Source organism: Hevea brasiliensis, chromosome 2 (assembly GCF_030052815.1).
Source record: "Hevea brasiliensis isolate MT/VB/25A 57/8 chromosome 2, ASM3005281v1, whole genome shotgun sequence".
In the NCBI taxonomy this organism is placed as follows: domain Eukaryota; kingdom Viridiplantae; phylum Streptophyta; class Magnoliopsida; order Malpighiales; family Euphorbiaceae; genus Hevea; species Hevea brasiliensis.
Window position 1 is genome coordinate 105,699,698 of NC_079494.1, and position 22,282 is coordinate 105,721,979.

Genomic DNA, 22,282 nt, shown 5'->3' on the forward strand with positions numbered 1-22,282 from the left:
AGAAATTAATCCTTGAAACCAAATCATTACGAACCTTCCAGTTATGCCAAAGCAAAAAGACTGCGGCAATAACAAATTCCTGAGTATTCTCCTGATGGTTGAGTTGCCGGAAAAAAAAAATTCCCACAATCAATCATTGATATTTCCTAAAGAAGAGGAGAACATATTCTGAGACGAGAATGTATCCAGATCTCCAAAGCCTTGGGATAGTCAAGAAACAGGTGCCACATTGTTTCTATTGCTCCACATAATTTACATTTTGGGTTGAAATGAGGCAAATTCTGATGAAACCACGCATTGACAGGTAACCACTCTTTCAATACACTCCAAAGGAAAATAGCTAATTTTGGAGGGAGAGTTAACTTCCATACTTGTTTCCAAAATTGAGCATTAGCATTTGAGGTTCTCCAAGCCAGTCCTACTTCCCCATGTGAGGTAGAGTGATGTTGGAGCTTTCTAGCAATAAAGTATCCTGAGCGCACTGTATAGATATCTCTCTTCTAAAAATGCCAAATTAATTTGTCCTTCCTTTGAATGAAGGAAATGGAAATTCCTCTTCGTGGAAGTTTTCTTGAAGCCTTTGCAAGTTCGAAGCTCTAAATAAAGGGATCTATGAGCTGAGAGACCCAAACTGTGGAAGGATCATGTATTGGTGTTACATGCGGCTTTTGAGGAAAGGACTGGCTCTTTGTGGAACTTTTCTTGAAGCTTCTGCAAGTTCCAAACCTCTAGATAAAGGATCTATGAGTTAAGAGAACCAAACTATGGAAGGATCATGTGTTGGTGCTACATCCGGCTTTTGAGGAAAATATTCATTGAGTTTTACCTTTAACAACCTACTAAATTTAGGGAGAGTTTAATGAATTACAATTTAGGGAGAGTTTAATGAATTACATTTTAATTTATTTTTAATATAAAATTATATAAATAATTAAGTTGCTTTACATTCTCAACCCAATAAAGCATTAAATATGATCCATTTAATTAGAAAATCTTGCAAGATATATATATATCTGAAGAACTTTATGTTTTATTCCAAGAAACAATTGCCCTTATTAAACACATCTAAAAGGATTTATTATTATAAATTAATATATCAATAGTTTACGAAGGAGAAGAAAGGGTTTCGTTCAAAATAGTTTAGGAACACTTTACCAGCTTCCTAATAACAAAAATGATAAAGCCTAAAACTGTAGTTTCACTGAAATAGATCTTCTCCTCCTCCCCAGCTATAGAGCTTGATTCTATTTATAGGGAAAAATGATAAAAGCATATTATTTGACATATTTTCAAAGATATTTTTTAGAGGTATACTCTAAATAAAATGAGATATATTATATGTGATTATTTTATAGTGTATCAAAAAATATATCTAAAAAAATCTAATTTTTTTTTTTATTTGCTCTAAGTTATCACATATCAATCTCGATTATTGAATAGTAAAACAATTGAAAAATAAAATTTAATTATAAAAAATAATGAAAAATAAATTAAAATTATTGTTATAGTAGACAACCAAATTTAAAACACATATGCAATCACACAGTATAGAAAAGAGAAGAATAATAATATAAGATTTACGTCGTTTATCCGTAAGATCTACTTTCACAAATAAAATGAGAGAAAAAGTTTCACTGTAATAAAAAAAAAGATATAATCACTCAGAACTCTCAAATCCTAACCCTAGAGTATTTCCTGAATATCTTACAAATTTATCGCAAAGAGCAGAAATATAATATTTATACTGGTTCATATTACAAGGGGTGTTATCCCATTCTTTTATTCTAATTTGATCGTAACACAAAATTTTCAAGTTAAGTCATGATTCAGCTTCATAAAAACATATGCAAAATTCATCTCATATAAAATAACAACTAGTTTTTTCAATTTAATTAAATTTTAAAAATTAACAAACTAAATTTTGAACGACACATGTAAATATCAAATTCTATATTTTAGTTTTCATAAAGAAAATTCAGAAACTAGCTTAATGTTTTTAAAAGTGAGCATACTCTAAAATATTTCATAAAAATATATATTTTGCGATTTGACTTCAAAATTTAAATTTGATCAATAAAATGTGAAGCTGAATTAACCCATAATTCAGAATATTTTAAAGTTTGAGTTTATGAAATTTTTTTTAAAGGTATTTATTTATAGAAAATTCATTTCAATCTGAGTAAGTAGAATTTGAATTAATATTTTAATTAGCAAATGTTAAAAGGCAATAATACTAACATTTTAAACAAATAAACAAGCCCAAAGAAGAGGTGGAAAGTTGAGCCATTAGAGTCGCATCTCGTATGGTAATGGGTAAGGAGAATTGAATATTGTTAGTGTGTGTTGAGACACAGTTAACTGACTGCCATGCTCGATATCCAACATGTGTAGAGTTGAAGGATTACCCAATTAAAGCAACCATATGATGTTTTCTTGTTTGTGCCTGCCTATTGATGCTCTCTCTCTCTCTCTCTCTCTCTCTTTCTTTTATAAAACTTTATAAAACTTTATGCTTTTGCCTTTCCAATCCCTATTTTCCTGCTTATTAGCTTTGTCATCTTCTTACATGTTATGGGGGGTACCCTGTAGAAACAGAGGCACATCCGCGTTTGCATACCCTTCCCATATGGTTCCAAGGGAACAGCTCCAACAGAATCTTAAGGATCAGCCCTACTATTTATATGGTGGGTCATCTGATATATCACCACACACACACACCTTCTTTTTCTTTTGCCTTTGATGCAATTGAATCATCAGCTCTTTCCTCAGAATATAATAAATATATTTTGATTAGCCCATCAATTTTGTTTTTGTTTATCTTACCTCCCTTTACATGGGTCATTCAAAAAGCATGTTCCTTTCATTCATGTTCAGTCTAGCCAACTCAAGCACATGAGCTTGGGTTGTTGAGGGAACACATCCTCTTCTCAGACAAGAAACCTCTCACTGATCTCTATCTTTTGTACAAATATGCAAAATATTGAATGCTTCCAACCAACTTGTTTCCAACATTTTTGCTTCTCGGTTCTTTAATTCAGCTACATATATATATATATATTTTCATCTACAAGTCTCACATCATGTGACACCCATATCTATTGGATGTATATAGTCAAGTTCTGGATTTAGTGCAAAACCCATTTTCTTTTATAAGTAATTAAAACTAGCTACCTAGGTTTTATCTGGATGTTCTATTGATCTTATGCATAGTTCAGTTGCTAAGTAATATAACTCAGATGAGATGTTGTTCTGTAATTAATCATAGATAATTTTCTGCAATTAGCCAACCATCTTGTCTCATTGTTAACAAATTTTAATTATTGTACGACGGGTTGCAGGATTCAGTGTCAAAAAGTAGACAAGATAACTAACAACCCTTTCTAGTTTTGTATCTAAAATCCAAAGAGCCAGATTGGATTTGAGGCATAGTTTCAGCAGAAAGAGATGGCAATTTTGTTCTCTTTCAAAAACCTTTATATTCTTTGGTTCTTGAATTGAACGCGTGATGATCAAGGGCTTCAACGAGAGCGTGAGCTTGGATGCAAAGGACATTTAAGGGAGAGCAAGAGGAGGGGCATCCTAAGTTGGAATAAGGCCAGTCAGTGACAATAATTGAAGATAGATAAGGGCATAGTGATCCATACATGCAAACAAACACTGAGCTTGTTATGACAATGGGGTTACACGTGCAAAGAAGTGCACGCGTGGGAATTATAGTAAGAAGAAGAAGGAGGCAGAAGCAGAAGGCAGAGAAGCCAGAAAAGCAAACAATTTTTAAATTTTTAAATTTTAATAATTTGGTATAAAGGTGAAGATATGGATGATGAGAGCAATATATTCTCTACATTGCATATGATATAATATACTGAAATCAGAAACTATTTTATTATTTTTTTACCTGTCCAGCACACGCGTTTCCTTCTTTGGTTCCATTTGGTGGTGTCTGCAAAGTTTGAGACCAAGCGACTCGTTGTCTTTTCTCTGAATTTGTCCACAATATAATGGCCCCTTTTGTAGGTTGGAAAGTCTCTCTACTTTCTAATCCGTTTACCCATCAGATGAGACCCAATGCAACAATCTTTGGAAGCTTTCATCTCTTAGTTTGAAGCAATTGATAAAGAACAACAGATTAATTAATGACTTGATTTGTGTAGAAATCCATTGGCTTTTTATGCTTTATCTTTAATGAAGTAGTTAAATAACATCAAGAAATGTAATGGCTACTTTGTATTTTCTCCCAAAAATATTTATATAGATGGATTTAGATTAACTAAATCGATCATTAATGATAATGTTAGTGTTTCAAAGTTCCCAATGAGACTCAGAGAGAGAGAGAGAGAGAGAGAGAGAGAGAGAGAGAGGCTTATTAGTTAGGTATGATGACATCAAAAACAGGCCAATGATCCCATCACCTAAGCAATTTCACATGCTTACATGTACACCATAAATGAAATTCGGTAAGATCGAAGCAGAAGAGAGCCATGATATAGGTTGAAGGGCCACGGGTTGGAAGGGGGAGAGGGAAGGAAGGAGTGAATGTGAGTGACACAGAAACATGCTTTCTTTGGCTGGGACCCTGTGTCCTGAGAGAAGTGAGAGAGGTTGCAAGTAACTTCAAATGATGGGGTTTTTTCAATTTATTTTGGGTCGTTTAGTTTGGTCTGTTTCCTATAGAAAGTCAGGTTTTCACAGTTTTTGACCGCAGCTAGCTGCTCAGTTCTTCTCAGCAAAGGATACTACATTCCTGTTACACTGTGACCACATCCACAATAAATGAAACGTCCGTCACTGGGGTTGTCCTGACTCCTGAGAGTGAACACTGTAAAGTCCATATCTTTCTCCTCCTCGCCTTCTTCCTCCTTTCTTCTTATTTGTTTAATATATATTAATATATTTGCGCCTTACTTTTTTTGTATGTTTTTGGGGTAGCGTTTTGGGAGATGAATAAGTGCAAAGTGAGGACATTCCTTACATGGAAATGTGCCCTTGCTTTTAACTGGTCTAATTGGGGTTTATTTAGAATGTGCAGATATATCTAGCCCTTGGAGATCTGTGTGATCTGACTTATCATCAGTTTTTCGATTCAAAGTTTTTAGTCACCGGATTTTTCCATTATCCCGTTAATTCCACTGTAGAAAAAAGCCATCAAAAGTTACAAGCTAGTCTCTTTCTTTCTTTTTTTTTTTTAAATAAAAATATGAATATTGTCTTCTATATTTTGAGATAAAAAAATAGTTATTATATTACAATAAAATTGGTGAAATTAGTTAAAAATTCCCAATTAATTTTTAGAAAAATTCTTTGTAGGTCCCATTGATTAGGTCAGAGGGAATTAAAATGTGTACTAATGAGTTACACAGCTAGAATTGTTCAAACTCGTAACCAAACACATGAACTGAACTTAATCTTAACTGTATCTAATAAGCATGAAGTATAATACGATGGAGGACCACATAAATAAAAGTACATGTGTGAGTTACTCCAAAATTTGCATACACAGGAGGGATTGGAACCCTTTTTCAAAAGCATCTGATGGTCATAAGCGAGACTCTCTATGATAGAGACAGAGAACGCAGCGAACAGGTGGAGAAACAGGGATTAACATGACGTTAAGGCAAATGGGCTTTTTTTGGACTGTTACAATTAGTTGCAAGATAAGGGACAGATGAATATGAATCAAGTAATTGTTTGGAATAGAGGTTTTGGTTGTAGGGTCAACTTCAGGCGGTTAACCTGAAACCCAGGTTAAACCCTCCCAAAGTTAAAAGGGGGAAAAAAAAAAAAAAGAAGACTGATGCATTGAGAAGGGGGCTGGGGGAAGCGGATCGTCTTGAGACGGGGTTGGCTAGGTTGTTTACTGGTGCTTGACAGTGAGGGCTGTTATGTCAAGCTCTAATTTTTTCTGCTATTGAAAAGAAAGGTGTCTCCGCCTGCACAAGCTCAAGCTAACAACACTTAAACATTTTAGTCTTTCTTGTCAATATTGAGAGAGACAGCCTAAGAACCTTCAATAGTAGTAGAGTGTATCTATCTTTCACACGTGTGATCATATAAGGTGAGAGAAAATTTTGATACAATTAATTTAAACGAAATAATAAGCTGTATAAATACAATTAAGGAACTGAATATAAATAATTTAAAGGGTCAGGGTCATCAAGGCGTCAAGACTCAAGAGTACTCAGTCAGCGTGGTGAACTACTTTTGAAGGTCTCTGTCTTCTTTATTTGCCTTATCGCTATGGAGAGAGAGAGAGAGAGAGAGAGAGAGAGAGAGAGGAGTAGCTGTGTAAGCCGTGTAGGTCTCTGTTAAAGCTAGTAGGCATTCTTGCAGATGTATTGCTGTTTTAAGTTTCTCTCCTTCCCCTATTCCTATTCAAGCTTTTGCTTCTAATATTTTTAGTTCTGAGTATGACCTTGTAACAGTTTGATAACAGCATCTGTCAGAGAGGAAATGAAGGCATGGCTAGCAAGTGTGCTATATATTCAACATCAGAGAACAACCCAATTTGTTACTCTTCCTCATCTGCTTCCTCTTCCTCTTCTTCTCTTTGTTCTTCTGCTGGGATGGTTCTTGCTGACATTGGTTCTCTTTCTCTTAGTCCTAACTATGGGGTGATACCGCCTGCTTCTTCCTCCCATGAGATGGAAATTGGAAGAGCTTCTTGGGTTTTTCCATTCATGGGGAGCCATCAGAGTAGTGATGTTGTTATGGAGGGTAAAGGTTCTGATTGTAGTGATGCGTTTGGAGAAAACGATGACACTGTAAATCACAATGCCAACTCAACTGAGAACCCTAATAATGAAAATATGAACAGTGGGAAGGAAACAGATAGTGGACAGTCAAAGCTCTGTGCAAGGGGCCATTGGAGACCTGCAGAAGATACCAAGCTTAAAGAACTCGTAGCCCTTTATGGCCCTCAAAACTGGAACCTTATAGCTGAGAAGTTAGAGGGCAGATCAGGTAAAAGAACTGAAATAAATTCATTAATTTGTTTCTATTTTCTGTTTGCCCTTGCTTTTGTGTTTTTTACTATTGTCATGAGGCATTTGTTTGAAGGTAAGAGTTGCAGATTGAGATGGTTTAACCAGTTGGATCCAAGGATAAATAGAAGAGCTTTCACAGAAGAAGAAGAAGAGAGGTTAATGCAAGCTCATAGACTTTATGGCAACAAATGGGCCATGATAGCCAGACTTTTCCCTGGAAGGACTGACAATGCAGTGAAGAATCATTGGCATGTTATAATGGCCAGAAAATATAGAGAACAATCGAGTGCCTATAGGAGGAGGAAGCTAAATCAATCAGTCTACAGAAGAGCGGAGGAAACTTCAAGCTTTGTCTGCAGAGATCCAGGCACAAGAGCAGAACCACCACAATACTGTCTCAGTATCCCAAACGCTGGAGGACTAAGCAATCTATCTCCTTACCCGATTGGAACCTTTCATAGTGGGGTTGATTATGGCTTAAATGGATCACCCCACATGACCAGTGGGGAAGAAGCAGTCTCAAGCATCCCGGTCCATGTCCCTCTCACATGGTTTTGTGCACAGCAGACACCTTTTGATTTCTTCCTTGGTATGGATCCCGTATACTCTCCTTTTTTTTTTTCCCTGGAATTTGTTCGTTTGGTTTCTGTTCTGCTTCCTGGCTGGTTTCTTTTATGGAAAAACTACCTCATTTTTATTCTCTTCACCTGTTGAACCAAGTTTGATTGATTTTATCGTGTCGGTTTAGTGTTTTGCTTGGCTGACTTGAGACGAAGGCTTTTTTTCTTGCTTTTTTGTTGCTTTAAATTATGTATTGCCAATTGTTGTTTCCGCAATCTTTTGTGATTGTGTGTGTGTGTGTGTGTGTGTGTGTTTTGCAGGTCCCAAGAGCAATGACATGATAGGCATGTTCAGCCTCAACAGATCTTGGGATAGGCCAAGTGATGAACCCCATATTTCTGGTTTCTATCCCCAACTCCACAATCCATACATCACGGCAATGCAACAGTCAAACTACCAAAACCCTTATTATTTCTCTGCAGATTCCACAGCATCAACACCACCTAAAGTTTCAGCAACTGAACCTTCTCCTTCACCTTCATCATCAGTGGCAGAGAACACAAGAACCGGCCATCTCGAGACCATTCCACCACCATTCATTGACTTTCTTGGAGTAGGAGCCACATGAAGGGTTGCCAGCGAAAGAAAAGCTGAAAAGGATTTATTTTTCTTTTCACAGAAGATCATCAGAGAGGACCTTAAAGTGGATGTGCTTCAAAGTTAACCGAGGGGCCATTAGAGGTAAAAAGAGAAGACATGATTTTTATTTGTTTGGTTGGGTGACGGTATTTAGCATCAGTCTGTTGATGTCATGTCTCCCCATCTTGTTTCTTGTTAGTTGTTGCAACGCTATTTCCTCTCATGAGACCCTTTCAAAAGGGGAAATAAGAAATAATCTTATTAATTTGATTATTTGCTATGTTTTGTTATTATTATTATTATTAATTTTCTTTGATGTTACTTTCCGTTTTAAGAAGAGAAATTAAAAACCCACATATATACCCAATATTAAAATTTAAATTTGAAATGGACCCCCATGATCATAAATAACAAATACCCACCAATGCAAATATGTTTAAATTTGAGGAATTATGTGGAGTTTAAAGAAATTCTGATGGAAAAGGATTAATTGACAAAATCAAATCAGATAAATGAGAATTAAGCAGGAGACGCAAGGATATGGTTCACTTTGCAATATAAGATGGAAGCTATTTGCCTGATAACGTGAATTGTTATTGTTAATTGAATTGAGGTAGATTGGTTTTGGGAGTGCAATGCATTAATGTGGAAGAGAAGGACGTTGTTTTTGTAATATTGATATGTCTTGGTAGAAGATGATGGTAATTAAGGGGCAACAAAGACAAAAATAAGACACTGAAACTTGAATGAAAACATCCCTTTCCTATGAGCCTGCAAAAAATCAGGCACAAATTCTGCAAAAAGAAAGAAACAGCCACCCCACTTCCAATTCCGAATGCATTCATGGCGAGAACTGTTGAAACATGCTTGTTCCTCATCAGCATAATCTTCTGCAAATTTCATGCCACCCACATGGAGTCTTGCTGTTTGGAATTTCCTTTATATATTATGTGCAGTTCTGTTCCTTATTTCCTCTCTTTGGTTATCTGCTCTTAAAAGAAACGTATTAGTCCCTGGTGGCATGATCCTCCCCTCCACTGTTCTCATGAGCCTGGACGCCAACATTTACCTCTCAAAATTTTCTTTTCATCTTTTTTCTTTTTTTATTTTTAATTTTAATTTATGTAAAACTCAAATTCAATACCAACTCAAAATGAGAAAATTATAATGCATAATAAACAAGAGAGCAAATAATAAGATTGTGTAGAATATAAGAGACGTAATAAAAAAAAATCTAAATTATTAGGTTAAAATGACTAAACATCATATAACTTATATATTTTCAATATAAAATTTTTATTACAAGAGGGTATATATATATTTGATACTGAAAGTAAGTAGCACATATCGTTAAGGAAAAAAAAAGTTTTCAAAAAAAAAAAAAAAAAAAAAAGCAAGTAGGAAATCAAATGTGGGCATATATATATATATATATATATTGTGGAAATGAGATAAAGGGTTTAGGTTTAGATATTCCATATTATTTAGGGTAGATTACTTTTAGATGTATTTTAATTTCACGCATAAATATGTTTTTCTGTCCACATATTCCGTTGAGTCAATGATAAAAAGAAAGAGAAATATTTTTTATTTCTAAAATACTTTTATCATTCTCCTTCAGTCTCTCCATTGCCCAATTCAATTGTCACCACCCTCTTTTACTCCTCCTCCTCTTTCCCTTCATTTCTCAAGTCCACATTCTCTTTCCTATTCTCAATCTCGTTACCAGCTAATTTTGAATCCTTTATAGCACAAATCAATGAAGCAAGTTGTGCATATGTTTTGCCAATTGATGTTTGGTGATATCAGAGGTATCGCATATGGATGACACACAATCTGGTGTCAAAGGGTCTAAGGTTTATTATGTGTAAAGAGATGGTATATGGATAAGCTTGATTTATCCAATTGATATCCAAATGGTAGAATTGATAGGGTACTATCTGCAAGACAAAGGAAAGTCAGAAGGCCAATGGGGTGTATCTCCTCGTTGGCACTCCAATACTTAAGTTAGTGGATGTCTTAGGAAATGTAATGAAAACAATGAAAGTGAATGAGAAAGTTAGGACTCAGTTGAATTACTTTGAATAGGTGAGACCTTATAGACTGACTGTTGACTCAATAGGGAATTGTCAAATGTTGTGTTAGGGTTATTAGCTTAATTGTAGTGTTTAGCTTTTATTGTGTGATGCTCAGGGTTTGTCTTTAATCAAATACCCCATCTCACATGCTGTGGCAGTTATTGTGTTAGTAATGATATTTTGTGGTCAGCATGGCTTAATGACTGTTTATCTATTTAATGTGCTTGTCTCATAAGTAATAAATGACTTTTCATCCTTCAGTAGGAGTGTTTTACCTCTAACGTAGCTTACCAAGATGAGTTTTTGATATCGATCAATATCACTCTGGAAGCATTCATAGCTTTCTTGCCCAATTGTCAGCCCGTATAACCTCCCATCATTCGTCTGGTTTGTAGTCTTGATTTACATATACAGTATTTACCAATTTGTGTGTATTTTATGTCTCACAAAGGTCCACATATTGTCAATCTGGAACTTAAATATTTTTAAGTGTATCACTAATCAAATACCCATTGGAGGAAGCTTGGGCTCCACAAAAGAATATCATGCATCATCAATAGATAGCAAAAAAAAAAAAAAAAAAATCCTCAGCTGAAAGACACCATCACAGATCTTTCCCTTGAATCCATACAAAATGGATCTTCACCTTCCTCCCATTGAAACCAATCCCTCAGTACCTTCCTCACACTGAAGCAGTACTCCTCAGCCTTTCCCTTATGCCAAAGCAGAACCAATCTTGCCTCACCTGATATATAGTGTAATATAGTGTAAATATAGTTTTTATTTTAATTAATTTTGTTAATTTTTTTTATTAATTTTGAGTCATTTATATTTTAATTTTTATCTTTATCAGCAATCATGTTAATGTTTTTGTTCAAAATTTGATTTTATTGAGTTTTTATTATTTTGGGTGAAAATTGGCCGATGATTGAAGAAAATTTTACAAGGAGATAATTGGGGACATTTGAGAGTTTTTAGAGTTAAATTTTTATAGCCAAGATGTGAAAGAGCAGTTAATTCACACCCCGGGTCGTGAGACTTGTGGCTGATTGAAGAAAAATTAGAGGAAATGCTGATTTTGGTCTGAGAGGAAATTTCACACCCTGAGCATGAAATAGCAAAACAAGCATGATCAGAGTGTGAATCATGAAAGCAACCTTTTTGTTGGTCAGAGGAAGTTTCACACCCTGGGCGTCAAAGGCCAAAGTCAGCATGGCCAGGTGAGAATCACTTCTCTAGATCATAACTAACTTTGGGGTATTTGGAAAGGGAAGAGACAAATTTGGGGGTTTCTAATAGATTTTTCATACACTTTCTTCACCCAAATAGCCCTAAATACCTTCTAGAATCCTTTTTTGAAGGGAGATCAAGCTTTTAGAGTGGATTTTCTTAAAGATTTGGCTCTTGGAGGGGGAATCTCACCATCTACATATAGAGTTCCTACTTTTCTTTTCTTTTCCTTTTGATTGAAATCCATTTTTTTTTATAATGTTTGATTTGGATTTTATAGAGTTTGAGTTTATTTTTGTTAGCATGAGTAGCTAAATATTTTAGCTAGAGATTTTGATGTAGCTTGACTAATTGTTATATCAATTTTGGTCTATTTTCTCTATGTTAGCAATTAATGGTTGTTTTGATTTTAATGCTTTTAAGTGTTTGATATAATGCTTGAATGATCTTTGATTCATGATTTGGTTGGGAAACATTTTATGAATCTTGTTAGAACAACCATTAACGTAGTTGTTTGGCTAAGAGTAAAAACTAAGGCTAATTACTATGGGGTATTTTTTATAACTTGGGTTTTTAATGCTTAAATTAATCAAACAATTCTTATTAGGAAATTCGGGTTATCTTGGTTAATTGAAAGGTTTAATAATGCCTGGAAGGATTATTAGATATTTTTGTGTTATTACCCTTGCTAAGATAGTTAAATTAATTATATGACAAAATTGAGTAAAATTGCATAATGGGTAAAGTGAAGTTAAAATTTCTAGCCTTCTTTTAATTGATTTTAAACTCTTATCTTTGTTTCTTTTATTAGTTAATTTTCAATTGAGTTTATTTTAGTTTAATTGAAGTTAATATTAGCTTTAAGTTGTTTTGATTCCTTTCATTTAATTTAATTTGATTGTCTAGATATTAGTAAAATTAATATATGTTTTGATAATTAAAGACAATCATTGTGAGAATGATATCTTACTCATTCTATATTACTTATGTGATTCTGTATACTTATGGATTAACAATAAGTTTTTGGCTCCGTTACTGGGGATTACGACTTTAATATCAAAATAGTTGATTTTATTGGTAATCTAGGCATTTTTTTTAATATTTTGTTGATTTTAATTTTTGTGTTTGTATTTTGGTTATTTTTAAGTGGTTTATGACAAGTTTGATTGACTCAAGCTCATTGCAATTTGACCTGAAATTGAGAGAACTTGTAAAGAAAATAGAAGACAAGTTAGAGAAAGAAAGAAGGCTAAAAAAGAGGCTAATATTGAAATGGAGGACATGAATCCAAGAGTGGTGATTGAGGAAGTGGTGGATGATGAGTAAGAGGCACAAGTTCCACGGCAACAAAAGAGGGTTTTGTGGGATTATATTAGGTCAACAGTGTTTGGTTCTACCTCTAGTATTACAAGACCTTCGGTGCAAGCTAACAATTTTGAGTTAAAGCTTGCTATCATTCAAATGGTTTAGACTGCATGTTAGTTTGGAGATATTGCAAATGAAGATCCTAATGTCCATTCGGAGAGTTTTCTCATGATATGTGATCCACTGAAGTTTAGTGGAGTGTCAGATGATGCTATTAGATTGAGACTCTTTCCATTCTCTCTAAGGGAAAGAGTAAGAGCATGGTTGAATTCTTTGCCTACTGGATCTATTATTACATGGGAGGATTTGGCAGAAAAGTTCATGGCTAAGTTCTTTCCTGTAACCAAGACTATGAAACTGAGAAATGAAATCTAGATGTTTACTCGGATGGATATGGAAACACTTTATAAAGCTTGGGATAGGTTTAAGGATTTGGAGAGAAGGTGTCCACACCATGGGCTACCTAAGTGGTTGTTGATTTAGAGTTTCTACAATGGATTAAATGGTCATACTAGAAGCAATGTAGACTCTGCAACAAGAGGATCTCTGTTGGGAAAGTCAATTAATGAGGGGTATGAGCTATTGGAAGAGTTGGCAGATAATTGCTATTAATGGCCCAATGAGAGGAACACAATAAGGAGAGCTACTGGAGTTTATGAGATTGACTCTATTACTGCACTGAATGCTAAAATGGACTCTATTTCTAGAAGACTGGATAAGATGTCAGTGAATACAGTTACTACTAGCACTAGAGCACCATTTGTGAGAATTGTGTTGGGCCACATGCAATAAGGGACTGTTACATAGATGAGTCATTCTTCCAACCAGTACAAAAGCTAGCTTAATATACAGGCAATCCTAGAAGGCAATAGAACAATTCATTTTCTAACACATATACCCCTGCCTGGAAGAATCACCCTAATTTTTCATGCAATGGATAACAGCAATAACAATAGTCCAGATATCAAAATAGAGCACCACCTGGTTTTTCACAATAAGAGAATAAAACAAGTTTGGAAGATATTGTGGTAAATATGGCTAAGACAACTGAGACTTTCGTGAATAAGACCAAGACAAACTTCTAGAATCAGAGTATGACTTTACAAAATCAGCAAGCTGCTATTAAGAATTTAGAGGTGCAAATTGGGACAAATAGCTAGCATGCTATCTAGAAGGAATCAAGGTAATTTGCCAAGCAACACATACTCTAATCCTAAAAAGCAAGCTAATGCTATTACTTTGAGGAGTGGAAAGCAACTAAAGGATCCCCAAAAGAAAAAGAAGGCAAAGGAAGTTAAAAAGAGGATGTTGAGCAAAAGGAAGAAGTACAATTGAAAGAAAAAGTGTTAGAGCCAGTAAAATAGTACAAACCTTGTAACACCCTCACTGTAGTAATTTCGCACATTCTACTATTCCGGTGACCAGTGTCGGTCTGGACAGCTAGAACATCTGGAAAAATATTTAGACTAGAGTGAGGAGTCATAAATAACTCAAATAAGTGTAAGAAAAATTAAGGAAAAATTTTAGAAATAAAATACAACAAAGTTAAATGAGCCGGTGCTCTAGCGATAGGTAACCCAGTAGGAAGTTGCGGTTCTTGCAACTAGGAGCCCTAGACTCGGGAAAAAATTCATAAAATAATTTTTGAGACTCTAGAGAAGAGTCATTGAGGGTTCTATGGCATTAGAATGCCAAGAAAAGGTTTAGAAAAATTTTTCAATCGGTACAGACAATTTTAGTCTGTTAAGCCAAACGGAGGGCATTTTGGTCATTTTGCCTTCAGAGGTGATTTTTGTCCGACCTGTCCAGTTAAGTAAATAATTATTATGACACAAAATGTAAATAAATATTGCTAAAAATTAAATTAAAATTGAGTAGAAAAGAAAAGAAAAATAAAATGAAATTAAATTAGATTTATGACATAAGATGACATCATTAAAAAGCTTCCCACCAATTAGAAATTGACAAGCCAATTAAAATGAGATAAATACAACTAAAATGAAGTAAAAAAACAAACACAATTTCTGCAATTCTCTTCCCATTTCAGCCTTAACCCATTTTCCCTTCCACCCAAACCACCATTAAAGCTCCCTTAAGCTTCATTTCCCACTTCAATTCACCTCAAAACCTTATCCTCCCTTCACTAAAAATTATACCCACACCAAGAAGAAGTGTTTAGCAGCCAAGAAAGAGTAAGAAAGTAAAAAAAAATTAAAGTCTTGGTTGGCTTGGATTTGAGCTACAAGAGATTAGTGCTTATTTATGCATATTTCTCTCTTTATTCCATGTTAGGGACTTAAAATGAGTATGAAATTGTAAGTCAAATGAAATAAAACTTATGTGTATGTACACCATGGAATTTGGCAGCCCTAAGGAAGAGATAATGTTGATGGTTTTGATGGATTTAAAATGGCTTAGAAATGGTGTTGATGTGTAGACATAAATTTGAAATGGATTAGTATGCCTAATTGACATGTGTTGTGTGAACCTTGAATTTGAGCTAGGGTTTGGACACAAAAACTTGGATCTTGTTTATGTGTTGGTGAATGAAAGTCTAAATGGTCAATTAGTGACCATTTGGCTGTGTATGATGAAGAATTGAAGTGAGTTGTAGCTTGGGATTTGAGTTTGGCTAGGCTGCCCTTGGTGACCTGCAGGGCTAGGCATGAGTCCAGCAGGTTTGGGCAGCAATAACTTGAATTGTAGAGGTTCAATTGGTACAAGGCCAATTGGACATGAAACTAGACACATAATGGCACAACTTTGGTGAAGAAACTGTGCCTAGAAAACCAAACCAAGTGGACCAAAAGCTTGCCCTAATCCGGGTGACCTGCAGTCTGCCTGTGCAAAATAACTAAATGAACAGTATTTGGTCATTTGGCCATAACTCAGTGTAGAAAGGTCCAATTGACATGAAATTTTACCAGCAACAAGCTGAGATATATACCAACAACTTTTATGAAGAAACCTAACCCAAATTATGACCAGAACATATTCAAATGGTGAGTTGCATTCACTATTCATTACACTGTAGATATGGTCAGTCCAGAAATTCTGGACAAAATTTCAATCCGTCCAGTTGTGATTTTTGGATCATAACTTGAGCTACAAAACTCCAAATGGAGTGATTCAAAAAAGGAAATGCAACTAGACAAAATAAGGAACAACTTTCATGTTGATCAGTTTGGCAAATTCCCACTGCAAAATTGACTAATAGAACAGTAAACACAAAGCATAAAAACTGAAAATTCTGCCCAACTAACATTAAGCTTAGAAATGGTATTGGCAACCAATACCAACAAATTTTGAATGCAAAATGTGGTATCTTGGAGAACTTAGGTTCAATAAATTTATTATGTATTAAAAAATCAACAATTTGAGTGAATAGTGATGTAAATAGTAATACAAAGACACAAAGTATAATAACTAAATTGGTAGAGGAAATTAAGGTATAAAATTTGGAATCCATGAAACATTCATGGATTACTTGGAATAGAAATAGTAATTCACCTAAATGACTTAATGAACATTTAAGTTATGTGAGTATATAGTTAAGATTTATTCCCATTACTAGTAGGTCTAATAAAACATAAGTAATACTACTTGAATATGAAATGACATTAACCTAGATGGATTGTTGAGTATAAATGGGATGAGGTTTACATTAGGATTTATGTTTCCATTAAAAATAAGATAATAACACCTTGTATGAGTTATGAATTCACACGAATATTGTAAAAAATAAATGAATCACATGAAAATATGAATGGAACATTAATTTTCTTTATAAGAGAAAGGAAGAATGTTTTGAGTACAATGGTACATGAACACCATTGTTGTGAATTGTGATCAATATGAATGATGTAAGGAATGTATGAATATTATGATGAATATATAAATTATGAAATTTGTCATGAAATAATGAAGTCATAAAACACAATATATTAATATTTAATGATATTATGTGCCCTTGTATTACCTAGACATGTGTGTCAGATTGGATAGTTTGGCATGCCAATAGGGTATTGTTTTAGCAGTACTGCGAAAGGCTTTATGCCTGTATTCATGGCTTTATGCCCGCATTTATGGCTTTATGCCTACACTCATGGCTTAATGCCCGATTATGTGATATCATGGCTTTTTAGCCATACTGACTGCATACGTGATTGACATTCTGCATCCCATGGTATGACGGCCCGAGGCACCACGGTGTCCAGTGCCAACGACCCGTTATCCAGTTTAGTCAGCCTGTCATAGGTTACTTGGGCAGTGAAATTTATTAAAATAAGTTAAGAATATTAGCAATTAAAAATATTGGAAATTAAATAAAATAAATGAGTAAGATGACCTAAAATAAATTAGAATAGTTATTTATTAGAAAGAATCGAAATAAACTGGACCGATATTAAAATTTACTTATTATGAGATAATCTGAGACAACCTAGCAAGTATTGAGAAAATGCTAAAAGATTAGCAAAGAAAACTATAACATAAATAAATATTGTAAATGTAACTCATATAATAATATAAGCATAAATTTATTATTTTTAGATTATTTTTCTTTGTACATTATTAATGTACATTGGCGAAATAAACACTTTCAAAGAAGACTAAATTAGGATAAAACATATTAAATTTTAGAAACCGCATGTAAAGTATAAATAAATCTTAATTATCTAAATTTTGTTTCTATTTTTATTTGTATATTATTTTCTTTGTTATATTATTGCACCACTAAGCAGCAATGTTTAGCGCGACGGAATTGTTTCCTTCACGCAGGTACTGAAGCTAAAACCCAATGGATGTTTGATTGGGAATTTTAGGAGTTCTGATCTGCAGAAGTGTTTGAAGTATTCAAGGTGGTCACCTCCTCAGCAATTCATGTAGATAGGGCCCATATAGATTATATTTTATATTTTGTATAAAATGTTTAGATATTGTATTGTAATGTATATTATGAACAGGTAGTTAATAGAAATGCGATGTAAATTAATTAAATAGCTTTTTCATATGTAATTAATTTATATATCATGTAAATTATGAAATTTTATAATTATTTTGTAAATTATGTAAATTAAGGAAATTTGAAAATTTTGCTTATGTAATTTGAGAATGTTTACATATGAATTGAGTATGAATGGAAATGCATGGATGAGATTTGAAACATGAGAAAATTATGAGAATGATTGATGAGATAATTTTGATTAGCATGGATAAGATTTTATGTTGAAAATATTGTTAAATTTCAAATAGGTGAATATTGAAATATGCCAAACGATAATAAAATAGGAGAAACTCCGCTGGTTTCTTCGTCGAAAAATAATTGATATTAAATTAAACAAATTCAAAATTATTAAAAAATAAAGTAAGGTAAGTTAGGGTGCTCCAGCACCGAATGTAGCATGCTTTGCTTGGCTACACTGCAGTCGGGTGAGGGCTGTTACAAACCTCTTATGCCATTTCCATAAAGACTAAAGCAACATCAAGAGGACAAAAATTTTCTGAAATTCTTAGAGGTATTTAAGAAGTTACACATTAGCCTACCTTTTATAGAAGCATTGGCACAAATGCCAAGTTATGCCAAGTTTTTGAAGGATATCTTGTCTAAGAAGAGAAAGCTAGAGGATCATGAAACAGTGATGCTGACAGAGGAATGTAGTGCAATTATCCAAAATAAGTTGCCATCCAAGTTGAAGGATCCAAAGAGTTTTATTATCCCTTGCAATATTGGCAATGTAGAATTTACTGGAGCTTTATGTGATTTAGGTGCCTGTATTAATTTAATGCCTCCTTCTGTTTTGAGGAAACTTAGGCTAAGAGATATAAAGCCAACTAGTATTTCATTATAATTAGCAAGTAGATTAGTAACTTATCCTAAGGGCATTATTGAATATGTTTTGGTTAAGGTGGATAAGTTTATCTTTCCAGTGGATTTTGTGGTTTTAAACAAGGAGGAAGATAGAGAAGTGCCATTGATTTTGAGGTCCCCATTCCTTGTAATTGGAAAAGCACTCATAGATGTCCATGAAAGTAAACTCACACTTAGAGTGGGGAAAGAAGAAGTAACATTCAATGTTCTTCATTTTACTAAACATCCCATGGAAAATGATGAATGTTTTAGGATGGATATTATTGATGAATGTGTGCATGAGATGATTGATGCTGTGAAAATTAATGATAAGATTGCTTGCGTTGAGGAAGATTTGTGTTTGGATGTTATTCAGGATGTCGAGTGTGATTGTGTTCATGATATTGGATGTGAAATTGTGCATAATATTGAGATAGGACAGGAAAAAGTGAAAGAAAATTCAGTTCCTAAGTTGGAATTGAAACCACTCTCAAGTCATCCTAGATATGCATTTTTAGGAGAATCTTCAACTTTTCCTATGATTATTCTACAAATTTGAATGTTGAGCAACAAAATAAACTTTTGCATGTTTTTGAGACAACATAGGACTACTTTGGGATGGTCTACATTTGATATTAAGGGTATAAGTCCTAGCTTTTGCATGCATAAGATTTTGATGGAAGAAAATTATAAGCCTTCAATTAAAAATCAACATAGGTTAAATCCCAACATGAAGGAGGTAGTGAGAGCTGAGGTAATGAAATTGTTGGATGCTGGAATTATATATCCTATATCTGATAGCAGTTGGGTGAGTCTAGTTTAGGTGGTTCCTAAAAAGGGGGGGAATGATAGTATGGCAAAATGAGAAAAATAAATTGATTTCCACTAGAACTGTAATGGGATAGCGTGTTTGTATTGATTATAGGAAGTTAAATAAAGCCACCCGTAAGGATCATTTTCCATTGCCATTCATAGATCAAATGCTTGAGAGATTGTCTAGTTATCCTTTCTATTATTTTCTTGATGGATATTCTAGTTATTTTTAAATTCCTATTGCACCTGAGGATCAAGAAAAAACCACATTCACATATCCTTATGGGACTTTTACATATAGGAGGATGCCATTTGGGTTGTGTAATGTACTCTCCACATTTCAGAGATGCATGATGTCAATTTTTTCTAATATGGTTGAGAAATTCATTGAAATTTTTATGGATGATTTTTCTGTTTTTGGACCTTCTTTTGACCTTTGTTTGGCTAATCTTTCCTATGTTTTACAGAGATGTAAGAAACAAATTTAGTGTTAGATTGGGAAAAATGCCATTTTATGGTCCAAGAGGGGGTAGTTTTAGGCCATAAAATTTCAGCAAGAGGTATTGAGGTAGATTGAGCAAAGGTGAAAGTAACAGAATAATTATCTCCACCAACATCAGTGAAAGGAGTAAGAAGTTTCTAAGGGCATATGAGCTTCTATAAGAGATTCATACAGGATTTTTCTAAAATCACTAAGCCTCTTTGCAATTTGTTACTTAAGGATGCACTTTTTGAATTTACTGATGAATGTTTAACTGCTTTTGATATGTTAAAGAAAGAGTTAATTTTAGCTCCTATCATTACTGCACCAGATTGGAGTTTTCTTTTTGAGCTGATGTGTGATGCAAGTGATTTTACAATTGGAGTAGTATTGGGACAAAGGACGGAGAATAGACTTCATGTGGTGTATTATGCAAGTGGAACTTTGAATGATGCTTAATTGAATTATGCCATAACTGAGAAAGAGATGCTAGCTATTGTTTTTGTTTTTGATAAATTTAGATCATATTTAAATGGAGCAAAAACTATAGTTTATACTAATCACTCTGCAATTAAGTACTTACTATAGAAAAAGGATGCTAAACCAAGACTAATTAAATGGTACTTCTTTTACAGGAGTTTGATTTGGAAATCAAACACAAGAAAGGAGTGAAAAATCTTGTAGCAGATCATTTGTCTCGATTGGAGTTGGGAGAGCAATAAGAGAAATCTGAGATTCCTATAAATGAATCATTTCCTGATGAGCAATTAATGGTAACAATCTCATCTATCACTCCTTGGTATGTTGATATTGTAAACTATTTAGCATGTGGGATACTTCCTCCTAATATGAATTATCAAGAGAGAAAAAAATTTTTGTATGATGTTATTCTTGGGAGAATCCTTAATTGTTTAAATATTGTTCAGATCGATTGATTAAGAAGTGTGTTCTAAATGATAAGATACAAAAAGTGATTAATCATTATCATTCATTAGATTGTGGGGGTCATTTTAGACTTACAAAAACAGTTGCTAAGATATTACAATCTAGTTTTTATTGGCCAAATTTATTTAAAGATATTTATGCTTTTGTTGCTTATTGTGACCGGTTTCAAAGAACCAGTAATATCTCAAATAAGCATGAAATACCTTTAACAAATATCTTAGAAGTTGAATTATTTGATGTTTGGGGTTTAGATTTTATGGAACCTTTTCCTGCTTCTTATTCTAATCATTATATTTTGGTGGCAGTTGAATATGTATCTAAATGGGTTGAAGTCATTGCTCTTCCAATAAATGACTCCAAAAGTGTATTGAGATCTTTAAAGAAATACATTTTTACTCACTTGGAGTTCCTAGAGCAATCATTACAGATGGTGGTAAGCAGTTTTGTAATAAATATTTGGACTTTTTGCTAACTAAATATGGTGTTACTTATTGTGTAGGTACACTGTATCATTCACAGACAAGTGGGCAAATGGAGGTATCTAATAAAGAGCTCAAAAGAATTTTGGAGACCATAGTGAAAGCTTCAAGGAAAGATTAGTCTAAGAAATTGGATGATGCACTATGGGCATACAGGACTGGAACATCTCCGTATCAATTAGTGTGCAGTAAAACTTGCCATTTACCTGTGGAACTCGAGCATAGAGCCTATTGGGCAATAAAATTCTTGAATATGATGTAAAAGTTGCTAGAGAGAAGAGATTACTTCAGTTAAATGAAATGGAAGAGTTTCACCTCCATGCTTATGAGAATGCAAAAATTTACAAGGAGCAGACCAAGAGATGGCATGACAAAAATATTCTAAGAAGAGATTTTCATATGGGTTAGAAGGTTTTACTCTACAATTCTAGCTTGAGGTTATTTCTAGGCAAGCTTAAATCAAGATAGTCAGGACCTTTTGAAGTGGTTCAAGTATATCCATATTGTGTAGTGGAGGTGAAAAAGGATGACATAACCTTTAAGGTGAATGGTCAAAGATAAAGGTGTATATAGAGAAAGAGTTTTGTCACACCTTACCCCTCTGCAAGGCATAACATGATCCCATAGAATACCTAATGAACTACCAAACTTCACCTACCGATAACTCATTAAGTACCTTACAAGGGATTTTAAAACAATTTTCTTACTTTCATAAGTGGTGAGCATTTTCTACTAGGTATTAAAATATTTAATTAGAGTTTGAAAACTAGTTAAAATTTTTGTCCATTTTATTTTTCCGCAAATTTATAAAAATTTCGGCAGAGTGCCGTCTGTATTTTGAGAAAATAGTTCTTCAAATA

General features: G+C 33.9%; 2 protein-coding genes and 1 non-coding gene across 5 annotated transcripts; 2 read left to right on the forward strand and 1 right to left on the reverse strand.

Moving 5' to 3' along the window:
• The first annotated feature begins 4,511 nt into the window (after window positions 1–4,511).
• On the forward strand, window positions 4,512–8,456 carry LOC110673141 (uncharacterized). Of its 3 annotated transcripts, none has more exons than XM_058137440.1 (4): window positions 4,512–4,821; window positions 6,423–6,960; window positions 7,057–7,572; window positions 7,865–8,456. In XM_058137440.1, the coding sequence occupies exons 2-4, from the start codon at window positions 6,459–6,461 to the stop codon at window positions 8,170–8,172; spliced, it is 1,326 nt and encodes a 441-aa protein (XP_057993423.1). In that variant the 5' UTR covers window positions 4,512–4,821; window positions 6,423–6,458; the 3' UTR covers window positions 8,173–8,456. The 3 variants fall into 3 exon arrangements, with proteins under 3 accessions (XP_057993423.1, XP_057993426.1, XP_021691872.2); XM_058137443.1 differs by having other exon boundaries at window positions 6,434–6,960; XM_021836180.2 differs by lacking the exon at window positions 4,512–4,821 and having other exon boundaries at window positions 5,975–6,960.
• A 4,754-nt stretch (window positions 8,457–13,210) lies between these two features.
• LOC131178025 (small nucleolar RNA R71) lies at window positions 13,211–13,317 on the reverse strand. Its single transcript, XR_009147156.1, has one exon. It is a non-coding gene; the product is annotated as a small nucleolar RNA R71 (small nucleolar RNA).
• A 5,106-nt stretch (window positions 13,318–18,423) lies between these two features.
• LOC110673139 (uncharacterized) lies at window positions 18,424–19,263 on the forward strand. Its single transcript, XM_021836175.2, has 2 exons — window positions 18,424–18,691; window positions 18,785–19,263. Exons 1-2 carry the CDS (start codon window positions 18,424–18,426, stop codon window positions 19,261–19,263), a joined length of 747 nt encoding a protein of 248 aa, XP_021691867.2.
• The last annotated feature ends 3,019 nt before the right edge of the window (window positions 19,264–22,282 follow it).

Excerpts from the sequence above, each read along its gene's own strand:
- LOC110673141 (XM_058137440.1), top strand. The coding sequence starts at position 6,459 with ATGGCTAGCAAGTGTGCTATATATTCAACATCAGAGAACAACCCAATT. Across the intron at positions 6,961-7,056 it reads GAAGTTAGAGGGCAGATCAG|GTAAGAGTTGCAGATTGAGA; the intron begins GTAAAAGAACTG and ends ATTTGTTTGAAG. Across the intron at positions 7,573-7,864 it reads ACCTTTTGATTTCTTCCTTG|GTCCCAAGAGCAATGACATG; the intron begins GTATGGATCCCG and ends TGTGTTTTGCAG.
- LOC110673139 (XM_021836175.2), top strand. The coding sequence starts at position 18,424 with ATGCCAAGTTATGCCAAGTTTTTGAAGGATATCTTGTCTAAGAAGAGA. Across the intron at positions 18,692-18,784 it reads AAGAGATATAAAGCCAACTA|TGGATTTTGTGGTTTTAAAC; the intron begins GTATTTCATTAT and ends TTATCTTTCCAG.